At 38.1% G+C, this 19,214-nt stretch overlaps 1 protein-coding gene across 1 annotated transcript in view; it reads right to left on the bottom strand.

Moving 5' to 3' along the window:
• The window catches only part of LOC137071518 (pikachurin), a 34,286-nt gene extending 15,523 nt beyond the window's left edge, over positions 1-18,763 (bottom strand). Inside the window, 8 exon segments of the mRNA XM_067439606.1 lie at positions 905-1,017; positions 6,098-6,264; positions 8,617-8,752; positions 8,843-8,960; positions 9,047-9,073; positions 9,268-9,354; positions 13,083-13,192; positions 18,305-18,763. Of these exon segments, the coding sequence (XP_067295707.1) occupies positions 905-1,017; positions 6,098-6,264; positions 8,617-8,752; positions 8,843-8,960; positions 9,047-9,073; positions 9,268-9,354; positions 13,083-13,192; positions 18,305-18,398 (852 nt within the window). The 5' untranslated portion in view covers positions 18,399-18,763.
• Positions 18,764-19,214: the final 451 nt, after the last annotated feature.

Genomic DNA, 19,214 nt, shown 5'->3' with positions numbered 1-19,214 from the left:
ATTGATTTTGCACCCTCATGAATGCATTCATCATAACTATCAGTGTAAACATGATGTAAATAGGAGCAGATGACATTGATTATTACGGGAGTTTTGGTGCAAATCCAGAATTCAGCCACTGATAAACTCACGCTGTGTGACTGACAGCTCCAGCGTTTGCTTTCTGTAGGCCTATATAATTTAATCACAATTTAAATAAAATTATTTTCATGCTACTAAGAAAAACAATGTGAAGTTAAGTTACTGGCTTGATTTACGGACACATAAACAGCAATAAATGATTTTGAGACAAAGAACGTTTGACTGTACATGAATCATTACATATCGTCACCATCCTAAAATAAATGTCTAATGGCTCGGGCAATTATTTTAGGAAGGTGACAATATCAGACATCACTGATCACAGATCAGGCATTAGAAGTAACACAGCTACATGCATGTTGTCGCATTACTGTCGGTCCATATCATAGCATGCACTATCTATCTAAATTGGGACTGATTTACTAAAGAATCCATATTGTAATGTACCTAATACAAACAAATAATGCTCTACTGAGACATTCACATTGTTGAAAATAAATAACCACATCCCTAGCATTATGATCCTTTGGAAGGCAATGTTATTTTAGTTCAGGGATCCTGTATCTCTCTTCTCATCTCACTAAGGTGGCAGTGGGCGGGGCCAAAGACATGATGATGTAGAAGTAGACGTTTTTTCAAAATAAAAAAGTTAAAATATGACAAAATCTGAAGTGAGTTGTCTTCGGAGCTTGGTTTAAATAAAAGCTGTTTTTAGACTGATGATGGATGATGTTTTGAGATTTGAAACGTACATGTTTTTATAGAACAATGATCATTGATTTCTCAATTCATGACCCCTTTAAAATCACAAAAAATCGCTCACCTCCTCAACGAAGACGTCATAATCTGAGTCGTCGATCTCAAACCCGTCCTCATCTTTCCTGTCAGAGTTTGAGATGTAGATGTCATAGTCTCCACTGCCTACATCCACGGAACCTGTTTTTAAAGCAGGGTATCATACAGTGCTTGAAAAGGTTAGACTAAAACATTTCAGATTTTTAAATCTTAAGTTTTTTAACTTGATAAGTATAATAAAATAAGTTGAAGTATTAAAATGACAACATTTTATTTCAATATTTTTTAAGCGATGGCTCTGGTCTGTTATTGTAATGGTATCGATCGTATGATAGGGGCCTGACGAATCAGGGAAGGATGTGTAATGATTCAGGGAGCAAAAGTGGGCAACTACGTCTTCGTTTTCAATAGTCTCAGTTTTGGTCCATTTACACTGAAATGCAACCCTAGAGTTTTCAAATAAAAACGCCGTCTGCAGCGTTTCCTAATTTCTCAGACTTCGAGTGTTTACTAGTAGTGTAAATGCCAGGTGTAAACATAGCAAATGTTATGCTTTTTAAAAAAGAAAATGCACTAGGTTCTCAGTTGAGTCAGTTCTGAATGACACACAACCCTGAAGTTACATTTGAGGTGGTCAAGGTGCTCTTAAAGGGATAGTTCACCCAAAAATGAAAATTAGCCCATGATTCAGTCACCCTCAAGTCATCCTAGGTGTATGTGACATTCTTCTTTCAGACGAATAAAAGTTGAGTTATATTAAAATTAGTTCTGGCTAATCCAAGCTTTATGGCAGGGATTGTTGTTCTGTTTTTGAAGTCCATTAAAATGCATCTGTCATGCTCCACACGTGCTCCACACGGCTCTGGGAGGATAATACATGCCTTCTGAAGCAAATTGTTGCATTTGTGAAAGAAAAATATCCAGATTTAAAACTTTCTGAATTAAAGTTCAGGCCAATCGCCGTCTGTGGAAAAGTGTTGAAAGTGCCTTCTCGGAGTTCAAGATGCGTACGCGACGTCTGGCGAGCATAACTGGTAGCATAAGCTTTTGAACTGCAGAGGCACTTTCAACACTTTTCCATGGAAGGCAATTTGCTGAAACTTTACTTAATAAAGTTTTAAAAATGTAATTTTTTCTTACACAAATGCATCAATTCACTTCCAAAGGCATTTATTAACCTCTGGAGCCATGTGGAGCATGTTATTTGACGGACTGCGGCATTTTTATGGACTACAAAAGCAGAGCAACAATCCCTGCCATTATAAAGCTTGGATTAGTCAGGACTTTTTAATATAACTCAACATTTATTCATCTGAAAGAAGAATGTCATATACACCTAGGATGACTTGACGGTGGGTAAATCCAGTATTGTACCTAAACGAGTTCATTGAACGATAGTACATGAACTAGTTCATATTTTGGGCGAACGTGAACTGAACGTGCTGTATTACTGCCTGATGAACGTTACTGTGAACTCGTTCATTCTGGTGTCTGTGAACGGCAAGCTCTCTCAGGTTAACTTCCATCAGTAGGGTGCCAGATTTCTATAGAGCCTTCCAGGCGAAATCCCGGCTAAAACACACCGTAAACGAGCGGGAAAACACCCAATCTGGCAACACCAGCCACCAGTGTCGCACCGCCGTCCGCAGCATGCGTGGTGCGTCATCAAAAAAAAAAAAGGCATAGAGGCGACAACAGCATGTTGCAAGGAGTATGATCATTTAAAAGAATTTTATGACAAGGTCGGTGAGAATGGGAGAAATCTCACTTTTCTGTGCAAACTTTGCCCGCCGGCTTTCAAAAAGAAAATCCGCACTTTAGTTACATCCACAGCAAACCTGAAACGGGTTTTGCTATTCATGTGTCATGAGCCCCTTTCACACTGCGATTCCGGCAAATAAACGGATAATGCGACCCGGCATTTGGTCCCGGGACGCTAGATTTGGTCCATTCTCACTGCCAGCGAAATACCGTAATATGTGCACTTTCACACACAACGCTTAACGGTCCCGGGTCGAGTTGACACGTGACATCCTGATGTGACGTTAAATGGCGAGCGATCTCAGCTTCAGCGCGGATAGTAAGGAGCTCCGTGGTCTCGACTTGTGTCCAGTTTGCGCACATTTCTGCTTGTTTAATTTTAGTTTCTTTTGTATACGAACACTCTCTGCGTTTAAAACACAGACGAGCTCTTCTGGCACTGCAGGGTTGTATTATTGAAAAAACAAGCTCTAGGAGTCGCACGATAACTACGTACACGTTGCGGTAGGGCTGGACAATAATTCAATATCAATATATATCGCGATATAATTTTTTTCAATAACGGTGATATGATTTTTAAACACATTTCCGATATTTCGATAAATATATTACAGCATTCCTCACTGACTGACGTTCAGGGCGCAGCCGTCAGAAAGAGCAGAACATGATTGGCTACTTGCGCGATGACGTACACCACAGAAACGCAGTCAGTGCTCAGCAGTAGTAGGCTGATAGATCCAACGCGGCAAGTTTTAGCTACAAAAACAGTTTCCCTGACTGTAACACAAATGTAACTGAACGAACTTCCACAAGTAAGGAGAAAGAAATAGTTGATAAGAGAAGAAAGACTAACGTTAATTCAGTGGGGTGGAAGTGGTTCGGCGTGTCCCCCGCACTTTTACTGGGTCTCCCCGGTCCTAGTCGACCCGCTCCGAGCGGGATTCCAAACGGCGTTACCTGGAGCGAGGGCGGGCAAGTTAACAGGGACGCTAAAGACCGCTTTCTCTAACCTCGTTTGATTGCGCGCTTCTTGAGGTCACGGGCAAGTGTATACATAGAAACCAACGTGAATACATCAAGATTTAATTTCAGAGACCAAAAATAATCTATGCATGACCTGTCATTTTATTCGTATCTAAATATGAGGAGGACGCTCTCTCACAGAAAGTCCAAAAGCGGATTTGCAGAACTAACGTTACTGTCGCGCTGGAGCTGCAGCTGAAGGACGTTACATATACATACAAATCGTTATGAGCTGAAAGGTGACAATCGACAGTCAGACGATTGCGACAATATATGAAAGCAATGAAGGAGCATCATGAGCAACAAAACTGTTTTCAACACTGATAATAATCATAAATGTTTGTTGAGCATCAAATCCTAATATGAGAATGATGAGTGACACTTAAGACTGGAGTAATGATGATAAATTCAGCTTTGATCACAGAAATAAAGGACACTTTACTATATATTCACGTAGTGAACAGATGATGTAGATCAGAATAATATTTCACTGTATTACGTTGTTTACTGCATTTTTAATTAAATAAATGCAGCATTAAATATATGCTATAATTTTGCATAAATGAAAAATAGAGCACTATGAATTGTTCTTCACTGAAATTTAAAACTTAAAAGAAAATGCTCAATAAACTGCGTCTGCGGCATAGGAGCACTGTAGCCTACGCTGTGAAGCAGATCCACCATCTGAAGCAGATCCACCATCTGAAGAAGATCCATCCGCTAGAATATTCTGAGTCAGGCTGAATCCTGGCTGAATCACTTTTGTTTAATCTATATTAAGAATAATATAATCAGCCTATGTTATAGTTTAAACTTAAAGATATTAATATTAATAAAGTGAGAGTCTTATGTTTATTTGATGTTGATTTCACATTTCTTTTCCATATAAAGGCTAAATACAAATAAAAGGTGAACATTAATTTATTTGTACTGGTTTTATTTCTAAAATATTATATTTTATAGGAGGACTATTCATAGACTTGGCCAATACATTTTTCAGAAGTTTGTAGGTACAGACAGACATCCTATGTGGCAGTTCTTAGTAGTTTTTTCTAAAGCTTTTATATAGTTCATATCGATATCGGAATTATATCGTATCGACCAAAATTAAGAAAAATATCGTGATATGAATTTTGGCCATATCGTCCAGCCCTACGTTGCGGCATTAGTTTCGGCTTTTGTTCACACAGCGCTCGTCCCGGGTCAAATCCCGCAATGTTACTAGGTCCCCGACCCGGGTCGAATTCGGTAATCAATGCCGGGACGTGGTTGCTTTCACACAGAAGGCGACCCGGCAATGTTCCGGGAATATTGCGGGTCCGACGTGCAGTGTGAAAGGGGCTTTGTTGAACCTGCCTGGTATATTTTTCCAGGATTCCAATATTCTGTTTTAGCATGAGGACAATGGAAAATTATTAAATTTGAAAAACGTTTGCACCTTAATGATTACTGTCCTGTTTAAGAAAGACCATTCAAGCAGCACGTTTTTCCTCATGTTTTTGAAAATGTACTGTAGGGTTAAGCTGCAGCTGCTACTAGTGTGGAGTGAATGGACAGCAACAAAGCATTAAAGCAACAATGGGGAAATGCTGTCCCCTCAATGATAATGTCAACCCTGGTTGGATAAGGATTCAAAATTGGATATGAAGATGAAATCTGACGCATAGCTTCATTGTTAAAACTGATAAAATAATTGCTGTCTGTGATTCTATATGGGCTGTGGCAATAATTGTGAAAAATAATAGCTCGCAGCAACATATGGAAAAACAGAACTATGAACTAGTTCATTTTTGGAACTTAGTGAACTTAGTTCAAAATTTTGTAGTTTGAACTATGAACTGAACTAGTTCATTTTAAAATTTGTGAATTGAACTTTAAACTAGTTCATGTAGAACGTGAACTTTCCCAACACTGGGTAAATCACAGGCTAATTTTATTTTTTGGGTGAACTAACCCTTTAATCCAGTTGTTTTTGAGTGAATTCAATTGGAGGCCGACACCAACCAAACTGACTGCTCTCTTGAAACCCTACATCAGAATGCGTTAGTGTGATCTGATGTGATTGGACTGTAAGTGTGTGTGTGTGTTGGGGTGTTCTTAATCTGTCTGCTAGCGAGTGGGGGGCGGGTAACTAGCCATAAGCTTCCTCCAAATGTGTTTTTGTGTGACATTGAGGAGGGTCTTCCTCACAATGAGCAGGCTTTAAGATGCTTAATTTAATTAGTCTGGTCTTTCCAGCCAGCATGCACACACACAAAAAAACCTCCTTAAATCTTTGAGGAGCATCCAAACTCTAACTAGAGCACTATAAATCATGCAAACCACACATAAGTAATCATTTAAACCATTTTATCCACTATTATAAGAACAAATCAAGAGCATAGGTTATAGTGCAACTTTCCGGTCTCCTAAGGTCATGTCCTGTACTGTAACTCACCGAGTGTGCGCACGGGGATGTTAATGGCACTGGGAGGGCTGATCCCATGTGCATTCACGGCTCTGATCACAAACTGGTACTCCGTGTCAGGGATCAGACCCCTGAGCACCATAGTGTTGGACTCTACCGGCTCTCTGATGTACGTCCACTCAGTGTCCATCTCCGGCCTGCAACACACACACACACACACACACACACACACACACACACACACACACACACACACACACACACACACACACACACACACACACACACACACATCACCAAACCGTCATCCTGCTTTCCTTGATCAGAGAATTAGAGAACAGTTGTGCGCGTTTAACTCTAAAACGCTACTAGTTTTGTCCAGTTTCTGAAGAAACTGTGAGTGTTGCTTGAGCAAAAAAAATTTTTTGTTTGTGGGTAGTTGCCAGGATGTTGATTTGGACCCTTTTCAATGACTGCGATGAAGCTCTATGTAAATCTACCTTTAAAAAAAAAAAAATTTATAACACTATAGTTTCTAACCTTGGCATTAAATTACAGAAAATTGGTTAATGCTGGTGCGCAAGTGTTTCTAATACAATGGCTGAGGAAAATTTGGCATCAATCTCTCAATGCTTTTTCCTCTTTTGGAACATCATGGAAATTTATTGTGGACTGCTTTTCTGTAACTATTGAGATGAATGGGAATACCAAAAATAATATTTGTAGTAATAGTTTTCATTGACCAATATAGAAGTTTACCAAACCATGACGTCCACTTCACTGGTCAGATTATGTGAAAGGTTGTTAATCTGAGAAGCAGACAGTCTCTGTGGGATGGGGGGGGGGGGGGGGTCCTAATCTGCAGGAGGCCACAGTTCTATTGAATCATGTTGCACAATTATCAACCAGTTAGTATTATAAACACAATTTTAAATCCAAATGAACATACGAGGACATCTGGACATGCTCCACTAAATTAATTTAGTGGTATATAGTATTACAGTTTTCATGATCTAAATCAATATATTAAATGCATTAATCTATTACTCAAAAAATATATATCTCATAGTTTTTATGACTTCTTTATTTTTCTAAAATATAATAATAATAAAGAATGAGGACCACCACTCAGTCACTTTTATCAAAGACTCATGCACACATCACAGCGGTCCGTTGTGTCCCGCGGGGCAGGGGTTTGATGTGTGTGGATGTGTGTGAATGTGTGTGTGGATGTGTGTGAATGTGTGTGTGGATGTGTGTGAATGTGTGTGTGGATGTGTGCTGAACTGGCCTGAATGGGTTAGTTGTGTTCTAGAACAGTAACTACCACAGAAATGCATTAGTTGCATGAGTCATCAGGACAGGGTAAAGATCACACGCAGAAACATCAGTCGCTCTTGTCTTAATAAATGCACAGAAGACTTTCAGGGAATGCATTCTTTGAAAGAAAATGAATGAAGATGGACAGAACTTTATTTTGTCGACTGAAAATGTTTTTCACATGAAAAAGCTGCTTTTGTACAAATCTATCCATTCATCTATCTCGCTGTCTATCCATCCATCTCTGCGTCCGTCCATCCATCCATCTCTACGTCTATCCATCCATACATCCATCCATCCATCTCTACGTCTATCCATCCATACATCCATCCATCCATCTCTACGTCTATCCATCCATACATCCATCCATCCATCTCTACGTCTATCTGTCCATCCATCCATCCATCCATCCATCCATCCATCCATCCATCCATCCATCTTTACATCATCCATCCATCAATCCATCTCTATGTCTATCCATCCATCCATCCATCTTTACGTCATCCATCCATCAATCCATCTCTGTCCATCCATCCATCCATCCATCCATCTTTACGTCATCCATCCATCTTTACGTCATCCATCCATCAATCCATCTCTATGTCTATCCATCCATCCATCCATCCATCCATCCATCCATCATCTGTCTATCTATCTATCCATCCGTCTAATCCATCCATCCATCTCTACGTCTACCTGTGCATCTCTATGTCTATCTGTCCATCCATCCATCTCTACATCATCTGGCTATCCATCTATCCATACGTCCAATCCATCCATCTATCTCTACTTTTCTGTCTGTCTGTCCATCCATCCGTCCGTCCATCCATCCATCCATCTGTCTATCTGTCCATTCATTCAACCATCCATCTCTACCTCATCTGTCTATCAATCCATCCATCTATCCATACGTCCTATCTATCTATCTATCTATCTATCTATCTATCTATCTATCTATCTATCTATCTATCTATCTATCTATCTATCTATCTATCTATCTATCTATCTATCTATCTATCTATCTATCTATCTATCTGTCCGTCCGTCCGTCCGTCCGTCCGTCCGTCCGTCCGTCCGTCCGTCCGTCCGTCCGTCCGTCCATCTAGCTATCCCTCCATACATCCTTCCATACATCCTTCCATCCATTCCATCTCCAGTATCTATCCGCCCGTCCGTCCGTTCATCTGTCTAATTAAGTCACATTATCTATCTATCACCTGAACAATTACCTGATATAAGCCACCAGGAAGTACAGCACAGGTGCACTTCCTTCACTTTCTCCATGTTGCCATGACAAGGCCAGTTCTGTGTCAGACACGGCGACCACATTAGGCTGAGTGGGAGGTGTAGGAGGCATGCACTTTTCTACAACATAAGAGAAAAGTTGATGAATTCTGTTAGATAAATGCACAGTAATGCGGATCAAAATGTATGTTTTGTGATTTGTCTGCTCACCATAAGAGCCAGTGCTGATGTCCCGGGGCATGCTGGGTCTGCCCTCCCCTGCCCAACCGTACGCGCCCACACTGACACGGTACTGCGTGGCCACCTTCAGGGTCCCGATCACCACATCCTAACAGACACACGGGAACAGCTTGCCATGCAGGACAGCACCATATGGCATTAATAGAAAATCAGATATTGAACATCTATACTCACAAAGCTCGCCTGGCCATCAAACTGCCCCTGTAAGACAAAATACAAATCATTCACTTCAACTGTGGTATACTGAAGCCTTACAATCACTTTGATCTATATTTAATTAAATATTACACCTAGGTAAATTTAAACCTATAAACAAAAAATATAACTATATCATAATTTATTGTTATTTTTATTAGCAGTAGTATTATACCGATTAATAAAGAGGATGGACATACAGTTGTGAGCATTTCTAAACTCAGTGGGACTTCCAGGACAACAGCGCTGCTGGTCGGACGATTGTTCCTCATCTCCGTGTAAAACACCTGGTCAATAAAATAAAATAAAACAAATATTTACATGCTCTCAAATCATATTTCTGTAGTGACATCTATACAGCACCGGTGTGGAAATCTGAAGAATAAGAGAGCCTTCACTAAGGCTTGTGAGTGAAATAACAGACGGTTTTGGCAAGTGCTCATCCAATAAGCAACCTTAATACATTAACATAAGTTAACATAGAGTACCCTAACAGCAAGCAAAGATGAGGACACCTCCTACTGTCTCTACAAATAGGATAAAGGGGAAAAGATCTAAGCGCTTCACGTCCTCACACTACAGTACAGTAGGTCAGATGGTAAACTCTTCTGTCTGTAGTTAAAGGAGAAGTGTGACGTTTCTGCGCTTCTACAGTATGACGGATATGGTCGGATGGTGCACCCAGAATACAGTGTTTCTCAGTCTCTTTGGCTCATTTCCCCCATCACTACTAACATTTGCACAACAGATAGCTCAACCTCCACAACATTTGTGCACATCACAGTAGCAGTTTCTCATTCCTTCCAACACATTGCAAATGCTTTTGGACATGCATCAATTGCTTTCATACAACTCCCTGCTGTTTTATAACTTTATCATTTGCTCATGTCATGTCAGTCAAAACGAACTATACTTGTGAATGCCGAATAGTCATTCCATATAAAACTAATAGTCCTCATTTCATTGCTTGAGTCATTACATACAAAAATGTTGAACTTGTTGTCAAAATCTGTCAAGCCAATTTTTCACATTTACTAGATACTTTCTTCGCTGCATTGCAAGAGATATTCGCTGCGATGTAGATGAAATGATGTGGCCAGACAGAGAGTAACGTCTGGAGGTGCATGAATGATTACAGGACTATGTATGTTGTATGTTCAGTTCAAATATGTACTGCAATATTGTTTTTTTATATTTGTTGCAAATAAGGGTGTATTTTTTCTTTTGCACAATGCTGAGAAACAAATTTGAATTTCAAAGAGCATATGCAGTAAAAATGTGAAACACATATTCAGTGTCTTGTACTCAGTCACCTCACTAAATAATACAGTACTGTGTAACTTTACTGTATTTTTCAAATGGCTGTGCAAACAGAATATAGTGATGTTTTGAGCATTTTCAGGTAGTGTCGCCAAGATCTAGGGCGGCAGTGGTTTAGGGGCGGCAGTGGCTCAGTGGTTCATGTAGGTTGTCTACAAACCAAAAGGTTGGTGGTTCAATCCCCGGTTCCACCTGACCAAGTGTCGAAGTGTCCGTGAGCAAGACACCTAACCCCAGCTGCTCCCGACGAGCTAGATGGCGCCTTACATGGCTGACATCGCCGTCGGTGTATGAATGGGTGAATGTGAGGCAAAAATGTAAAGCGCTTTGGATGGCCATAGGGTCTGTTAAAAGCGCTATATAAATGCAGTCCATTTTACCATCTGACTTTTTTGCATTGGAAAATAAGACAGAATAAACTGTCATAATGAAAACATGACAAAACCATTCGACTATCTTGTTCATAAACAATGGTGTCAGGACTTTTCATCTGGATGACACTGACACTTTCATTGACATGAACACTTGCTTTTGAGGAATGAGCTATCCATTTTGAGCAAGTGACACACTTTTGCAGGTTATCAACTATAGGTTTTGCAGTTTGTACTAATTGTTTTGAGAACTGCATTAACTGCTGTGCAAATGTAAAAAGTGATGTGAGAAATGTACCAAAGCGACTGAGAAAAACTGTAAATATGAATGGGATAAATCAAAACATTCAATAGGATGACTTTGGTCTTGCCATCACAAAATTGTTTACTCAAGAACAATCCAAATACCAGCCAGGGTTATTATATTTAATTAAAACTAAAATGATAAATAGTGTTCCAAATTGTAGTATGTTGAAATAAGTATCCCAAAAGATACTCAGATGGTCTAATTTTCCCGGTTAGAATCCAAAGTACAGATCCAGACACACTCCAACAGCTAATATTGCACATCTGTTGTGAGTTGGACGAGGATTCGATCAGAACTACAAACATGGATAAAAGCTGTTAAAACTACAAAAATGGCAGCTGTGTGAGACCAATGGTTACATAGAGAAAGGGCTAGCATCGATAATATTCAGTATCAAAACTGACAAAATGATATTTATTCAATGTTACACCTTATTATTAATCTGAAACAACATTGTGAACTTTTATAAAGATATGTTTGGTCATTTAATTTTGAACGCATCATTACGCAAACACATGAGGAGAGTCTCCGCATGAAAAACACTCGACTGGAAGATCAACGCGCTACATTTCCCAATACAGTAGCAAAATAAAATCAATTGAATGTGGAGGATTTTAACTGTGACAAGTTTAAATGCACATAACTAAGACACAACAATGAGTAGGGGAGAACGGGGACAACCTAAGCCTTTTTGACTTTCTCACTTTGTGTAAATGCACTTGGGATCCAGAGTATTTATTTTTCCCACATTCATTTCACATGTCTAGTACAACTGTGTTGTTTTGTTTCATTAATACGGTGCATATTTGTTTCTTGATTTACTCAGAAAGAATGGACGTGAAATGTGACAACATGCCCCATAGGTGGGGTTGTAACATGACCAAATGACAGCTTAAAATGTTACAAAAATATCCAAAACAAACAAAAATATTTGTCAATAAAATACACTTATTAACTTTTTTAAATAAAAAATTGCCTTTTTTAATTACTAAAAATATACACTTTTTTGAGTTTACAACAAACACATCGCTAAATACACCTATAGCATAGTTAAAACATAATAATAAAAATCAATCACTTCTGAACATCGACTCTCGATCTTTGTTCACCCTTTTCTCATAGTTTCTCAAAAGAATTCATAAAAGTATAGTATATAATATCATAGTTCTAACAGGGGCTGATTGTAACACAGTGTGACAACACACACCACCTGCGCGACTGGGATTTAAACCGCAGCTTATAACAGATATACGATTACAATAATATCAGATTTGTTTGATTTTAAATAAACACAAAAAACAGAAATGAAAAATCAACTTAAGTGAGAAATGTACTTTTCCTATGGTTAAATAAATGATCAGTGACATATCTTCCAAAGATTTCTTTTAATTTTGGCGTAATTTTTTCTCTAAATAATGTTAATATGGCATTTAATAAATACACTTAGTCTTGCCATCCTGGCAAGTGTGGAAAGTTTTAAACCATGCGTGTTACAACTAACCCCGCGCTCCCCTAGAGTATGTCCCAAAGCTCTTAGTAACAGTGGGAATGAATAAAATATGAGAATAAAAGGCTAAATTCAATCTGTTCATCATATAAAGCGATCATGTCTCTTTAGAGACAATTTTCAATTTTGAACTAAACCGCTGAATTCATATGGATTAGTTTTATCTCATTATGAACTTTTTGAAGCGTCAAAGTGTCAGTTGTGTAGCTGTCAATGGAGGAACAGACAGCTCTCAGATTTCATCACAAATATCTTCATTTGTGTTCAGAAGATGAACAAAGGTCTTACAAGCTTTAGAACAGCATGAACGTGAGTAATTAATGACAATTTTTTTGGGTGAACTAACCCTTTAACACTGACATATGATGAGCAATCGATATTCTATTCAATCAGCAGAGTGACATGAACAGAAGGCTTATATTTTTATATTTTTTTAATGAAGGCACCAAATTAAAAGTTACAAAACTGTTTAAGCACAGTTTTACAGTTTAAAGATGGAAGGATTTGTACCTTGTAGCCAGTGATAGTGCTGACGTGTCTGCGGGGCATTTTCCACCGGACGCTGAATGCAGTGCAGTTCACCGTCTCCAGCTGAATGTCCAGCGGTGGACTCAACCTCTCTGACAGGAACAACACATCACAGCAGACATATATCATACAAATACTACTTCATCATTCATCAGTTCATACCTGTCAACATTCAACTAAACAACAGATCTTGCAGATAGCAAACAGCACTAATTAATTAATGTGTCTCTCATCAATACTAATGAACTGAACGCTCGTAACAAGAAAACAAGGAAAGCAGAATAGCCTATAAAACAGGCTGATTTTGGATTAATTACAGGTGATGCGTGTGGACAAGGTCCTTCCTAAATCTCTCAATCAGAGGAAAAAGTTAATGTCTACAAGAGCTGATGCACAGTTTGTGTGCGTGTGTGTATGTGTGTGTGTGTGTGTGTGTGTGTGCGTGTGTGTGCGTGTGTGTGTGTGTGTGTCGCTGCAACCCATGACAGGAAGACAACACCACAATCTCCTGATGGAGCCACTGCCTCTGAAAGTTCACGGATTAAGGGAGTCATCATTTACTCCCCCTCAAGTTACTCCAAACTTTTATGAGTTTCTTTCTTCTGCTGAACACAAAGAAGATTTTTTAAAGAATGTCAGTAACGAAACAGTTGATGGGCCCCGTTGACCTGCAAACTATTTTACTATTTTTTTCCATACTATAAAAGTCAACGGAGCCCGTCAACTGTTTGGTTACCGACATTCTTCAAAACATCTTCTTTTGTGTTCAGCTAAAGAAAGAAACTCACCTAGCCTGTTAGGAATAGCATCTATTGTTTCTACACTGTAAAAAAAAAAAAAAAAAAAAAAAAAAATATTTATAATATATATATATATATATATATATATATATATATATATATATATATATATATATATAATACACATTTTTCTTTTCTTTTCTTTTTTTTCAAAGTTGTAAATAAAAGGTTACTGGAGTAAATTTTACAATAACATGTTTTTCTACTTTTACATGTGTAATTCGATGTTTTAGTCATGTTTTAGTCAAATTACATGTGTAATTTGCTGTTTCTTTGTAACTAATTGAGACATGTATAGCATTTCTGAGTGAAACTTGTGGTAACGCTTTACTTAAAGCCTTCATATGTATTATAAAAGTATTTTAATGCATTACATTGCTATACATTGTATAGTTTAGGAATAATTGTAACCACATTTATTATACATTATTATACTACTTATCAAAGGATAATGCATTAAAACACATGACAAACAATTAATTTAACTTAGGTTACAATAATTTTATGGAAAGATATAATGCATTATAATGTATTCTTAGAATACCTTTATAATGCTTCATACAAAACTAAATGTTTTTCAGTGTATCCCGTGAACCCATCCTCAGCTCTTCCTGACACATTCATGGAGCCTGCAGTGGATTCACATTAAAGATGCATTTATTCCAAACGCATCACTCTCTCCTTTCAGATCAACAAGATATCGCTTTCCCTCAAAATAAACACACATCAAGACATCTCACTTAAAAGGTTTGTATAGTCATTAGAGAAATCAAGTCATTTGATGGAGTATGACTAATACGCTCTTTGATGAGCGTTCCATGTGATCTTGGATCTGATATATCCGTTATGAGCTGCAGGTGTTTGTGTCGCAATTAAAATACTGCTTTCTGAAAAATAAACCAATCTGAACCGACACTAATCTAAAAACATACAAACCAAGCATGTTACTGGATGTAGTGAAATAAAGATATAAATTCAGAGCCATATCAGATGTAACAGACCAACGTATGGGAAGCAGTTTACGAAGGATCTCACATGATGAGCCATTCACCACTCACGAATGAACGCTTGTTATTATTATTGAAGTTTCATGTTGTGTTCTTTAGAAGAACATAAAGCTCAAAAGCAACAGTGTGGAAAAGTAATTGTAACTTTTCAGAAATTAACTTTTAAAAAGAGGTAAAAATACATTTTTCTTTCAATTAATCTTAATACAATATCTGGAAACACTTTACAATAAGGTTCATTTGTTAACATGAAGCATTTATTAATCTTATATAAATGTCAGTACACTATTAAAATCAAAAGTTGCATCTGTTAATATTAATGGAGCTAAGAGGGGTGGACAAAGTACACAACTTCATTATTTGAGTAAAAGCAACAGTACTACTGGTCAAAGATTACTCCGTTACAAGGGAAAGTTGTAAAAAACGATTTTTACTTAAGTAAAAGTACAGAAGTATTTTTTTTCAAAAGTACTTAAGTATCAAAAGTACATTTCTTTTTTTATGTCAGCGCATTATTTTATTGTTGTTGTATGAATGTAAACTATGCCATTATGGTTTAAGCCAGTCAGTGATGCTCCATCCAACATAATAGCATACGACTAACTTTAAGTAATTTAAACTTGACAAAACGTTACAAAGCTCTTTACAAAGCGGCTGTCACTTTAAGGCCGAATGCACGGATCCAATACACTGATACACATCTGATGTTCTCCCAACTGTTTATGTTAACTTAAGACATAATCAACTTTGTTTAGTTGAATACTTGCCAAAATGAACATTGACATCCGTCTTCTTCCATTTTGCTATAAACTGATCAGTGTTCAAAAATTGCTGGGAAATCATTGAACTTCACGTGACTCTACAAGAGTAGCCTGACAAGCCAGACCCACATCAAGATGCTTGGTCTGGAAACTCACCATAGACAGCTGAGGGGCGGGATAAACGGTTGTCTTTCAAACTCCCTCTGCACGCGATAGGATAGCGCTACACCAACCAGAGCATCGAAGGTGAAGCGGAGCTAGTAGATTAAACTTTCGCCGTATCCGGTCGGCAAAACTCCGAACACATCTTCCCTTTTTAAGAATGACTTCAGTGCCGTTCTTTTCTCAGAGAAAAGCTTAACTCCAAGTCTTCCAGAGTCGCGGTCAAAGCTGATTCAAAAACTCGGACGTCATTCTGTTAAGCCCCGCCCACCGACTCTATACACGATGTGATTGGCCTGACCAGAGTTTGGTTTTTACGACTCAGAAGGGTATTGAGAGTTGCTAGACAATACTCGCGGCAGATTTGATTTGCTGCCGCTAGAGTGCGTCTAGATTTCTAGGCTACTACAAGAGTGATTCCTGAAAGGCTTTCAGCAAAAACCCAAACATGAAAAAAAATCATCCACTGACTTTCAAAGCTGCTACAGAAACGAATTTCGACTTTGATAGAAATGTAGTGGAGTAAAAAGTACGATATTTGTCTTTCAGATGTAGTAAAGTAAAAGTTAATAAAAAAGGAAAATCTAATACTCAAGTAAAGTACAGATACTCAAAAAGTGTACTCAAGTACAGTACTCAAGTACAGTACTCAAGTAAATGCGCTTAGTTACTGTCCACCTCTGAAACTAACAATGAACAGTATTAATTACTGTAGTAACAGGTAACGTGTCGTGTAACAAGGACACTGTAAAATAAAGTGTTACCCAATGAGCAATACATTTAGCTAACGTAAACTAACAGGACCTTATTGTAAAGTGTTACCCTTTTTTTTTCTTTCTTTTTTTGCCAGTGAATGTTCAAACATTTCAAAAAGTAGTATGCTATATTATTGTCAAATTACCTCATCACACTGCACTTTGGAAAGCAAGTTATTTTGCATTTTTATTACAATTTTGTGTAAAAATGTCTTGACATTTGAAGTCCAATCAAATAAGTCGTTGAAAAGAGATTTCTTCAATTACTTCTGCTTCACACGTCACGCAAAATAATGAAAGGTCAAGTCAAGAGCATTGCATTGTGGGATACAGTATTTCGTCCAACATGCTCTGTTAGTGCTCATTTTGGAAAATGCAATAGCTTATCTGGTATAAGATTTGAATACAGTGCACATATGCATATCATTTAACTAATAGTGTGGTGTCAGCGTGCCATTCTGAACACAGCCCATGATTTACAACGTGCAATTGCTTGTCAGAAGCAGTCGGAACTATAAAAATAAAATAATTTAAATTTAAAACTCATATATTTATTCTTTTGGTAACTTTTAGGAGGATAGATAGACCCAAAGCTAACAGAAAAAGCCAAAGCCACAGTACTCCAGATTTGATTTAATGGCATCCTTCGAGAGCAACCCAGAAAAATGTAGATATCATTACGGTATGGATTTTTAGGCAACAGAAAATTGTGTAACAAAATTGGAATTGACGTTTAAGTTTGATGGTAAGAAAACTTTCGAAAGGGCCTTTGGTGACCAAAAATATCACATTTTCATTAATAACTTTGAGTCAATACGAACTAAAGAAAAAATGCTCCAGGCAAAGATCTTTTTCAACAGATGATGCAATCTTAAGGAAATGTAACTTCTAGTAGTCCACTTCTACACTTTCATTCCTTCCACTTTCAAAGGGCGAAACCTTGAGATCTGAAACGAAACTGACTAAACGTGTCTATATGTGGCTATAGACTTGAATGAATTAGTCTTTTAATAAATCAAGACCACCAAATTATATATCGCTTCCAGTTTCTTGGCTATACCACTAAAAAGCGCATTAAGGTTAATCATCTCCATATACCGAAGGCTACCAAAGGGACAAGCACCAATTTGCAGCATTTCATCTGAAGTGTCAGTTATCAGAGGGCTTGTTTATCTGAAATGACTGATGGCTTTCATTACTCGAAACTGTTGGCCATGGGCATTGGGCATGAGATCGTCCGGAGGGCATAGGGAAGTGCCATATACAGCACTGACCCCGCTGTGTGTCTGCGACCTCAGATGTCTCTGTGACAAATCACCTGTACATCTATCCATCGGAACAGCCTAAATATTTGTCTGGTGTGATTATGGGACATAAAGGAGCTCCAAAAAGTATCCAGACACCTGATGCATGCTTAAAAATGTGTGCATGTAATTGCATTAGTTAACAAAATAGTGTCATTGATTATAAAGAATGCACACACAAAAAAGTTGGACACCTGTGGACTTGAGAAGAACTGACTTCATACATTACTCAAAAATGAACAAAACACCAGCTGATTGCAAAAACGAAGAAAAGTTAGTGAGGATAGCCTATTTAATGCAGTGACATCAGACATGTGTCCCAAAATAGCCTATTTGTTGGGGTCACTGTATTACATAATCAAATAATCATCAAAGATGAGACTTAATTGTAACAAAAGATGAAAATCACACTCACCTGTCTTCCGTGCAGCAGACTTCCTCGCGCAAAGAGCGATTTTACACATCCACACCAATGCTAGAAGCACCATCACTCTCTTCTGGAGGCGCATTTTCAATCCTTTATGATTCTGAAATGTATAATCTCGTCAATCTGATCTTCAAATGCTGTTGCTCCTCATTCTAAACTCCTATAGAGAATAAAAAAAGCGATCTAGTCTGTTGCAGGTTTTTGTATGCACGCTGAAGCCGGTCTGATGCGATTACTGTCTGCTGAAGATCAGACACACTCCTCGTGTGCGGCCCCACAGGAGCCCCGACGCGCGAGAGCAACTCTGAAGAACTTCCACATCCACGGAGCGCCACGGCACGCAGCTCTCGGGTGTCTGCGAATCCGCGTCAGACGCAAAGTTTCTTCTTATTTGAGAGTATTTTTTGAGCCAAGGAGTGAGGAGAGAAGGCAGGGACACTCGGAGTTAAGAGGATAATGGTCTAATCTACACAGATGGAGACTTGAGCTCGCTTCAGTAACTCTGACCAATATAGCAACACGGAGACCGGTCGATAAAATACTACAGCACAGACTGAAGGATGAGGGGAGGGAAAGTTTGAGCGGTAAAGTGCAGATGAACGGGCTATTATATCAACTATAAGGTTGGTATTGAACATAAATAACAGTACAGGTTAACTAAATTAGGCTACTTATTGTGGGAGATTAGATAGATAGATAGATAGATAGATAGATAGATAGATAGATAGATAGATAGATAGATAGATAGATAGATAGATAGATAGATAGATAGATAGATAGATAGATAGATAGATAGATAGATAGATAGATAGATAGATATAGATAAAAACGAACAGTATTGAAATATTTTTACCTGCCAAGTAATTTAATTTTTCAAGTAAAAAAACAAAAACTTTTA

The sequence above is a fragment of the Pseudorasbora parva genome, chromosome 3 (genome assembly GCF_024679245.1).
Source record: "Pseudorasbora parva isolate DD20220531a chromosome 3, ASM2467924v1, whole genome shotgun sequence".
In the NCBI taxonomy this organism is placed as follows: Eukaryota; Metazoa; Chordata; class Actinopteri; order Cypriniformes; family Gobionidae; genus Pseudorasbora; species Pseudorasbora parva.
This window is presented reverse-complemented; position numbering and strand designations above follow the sequence as displayed.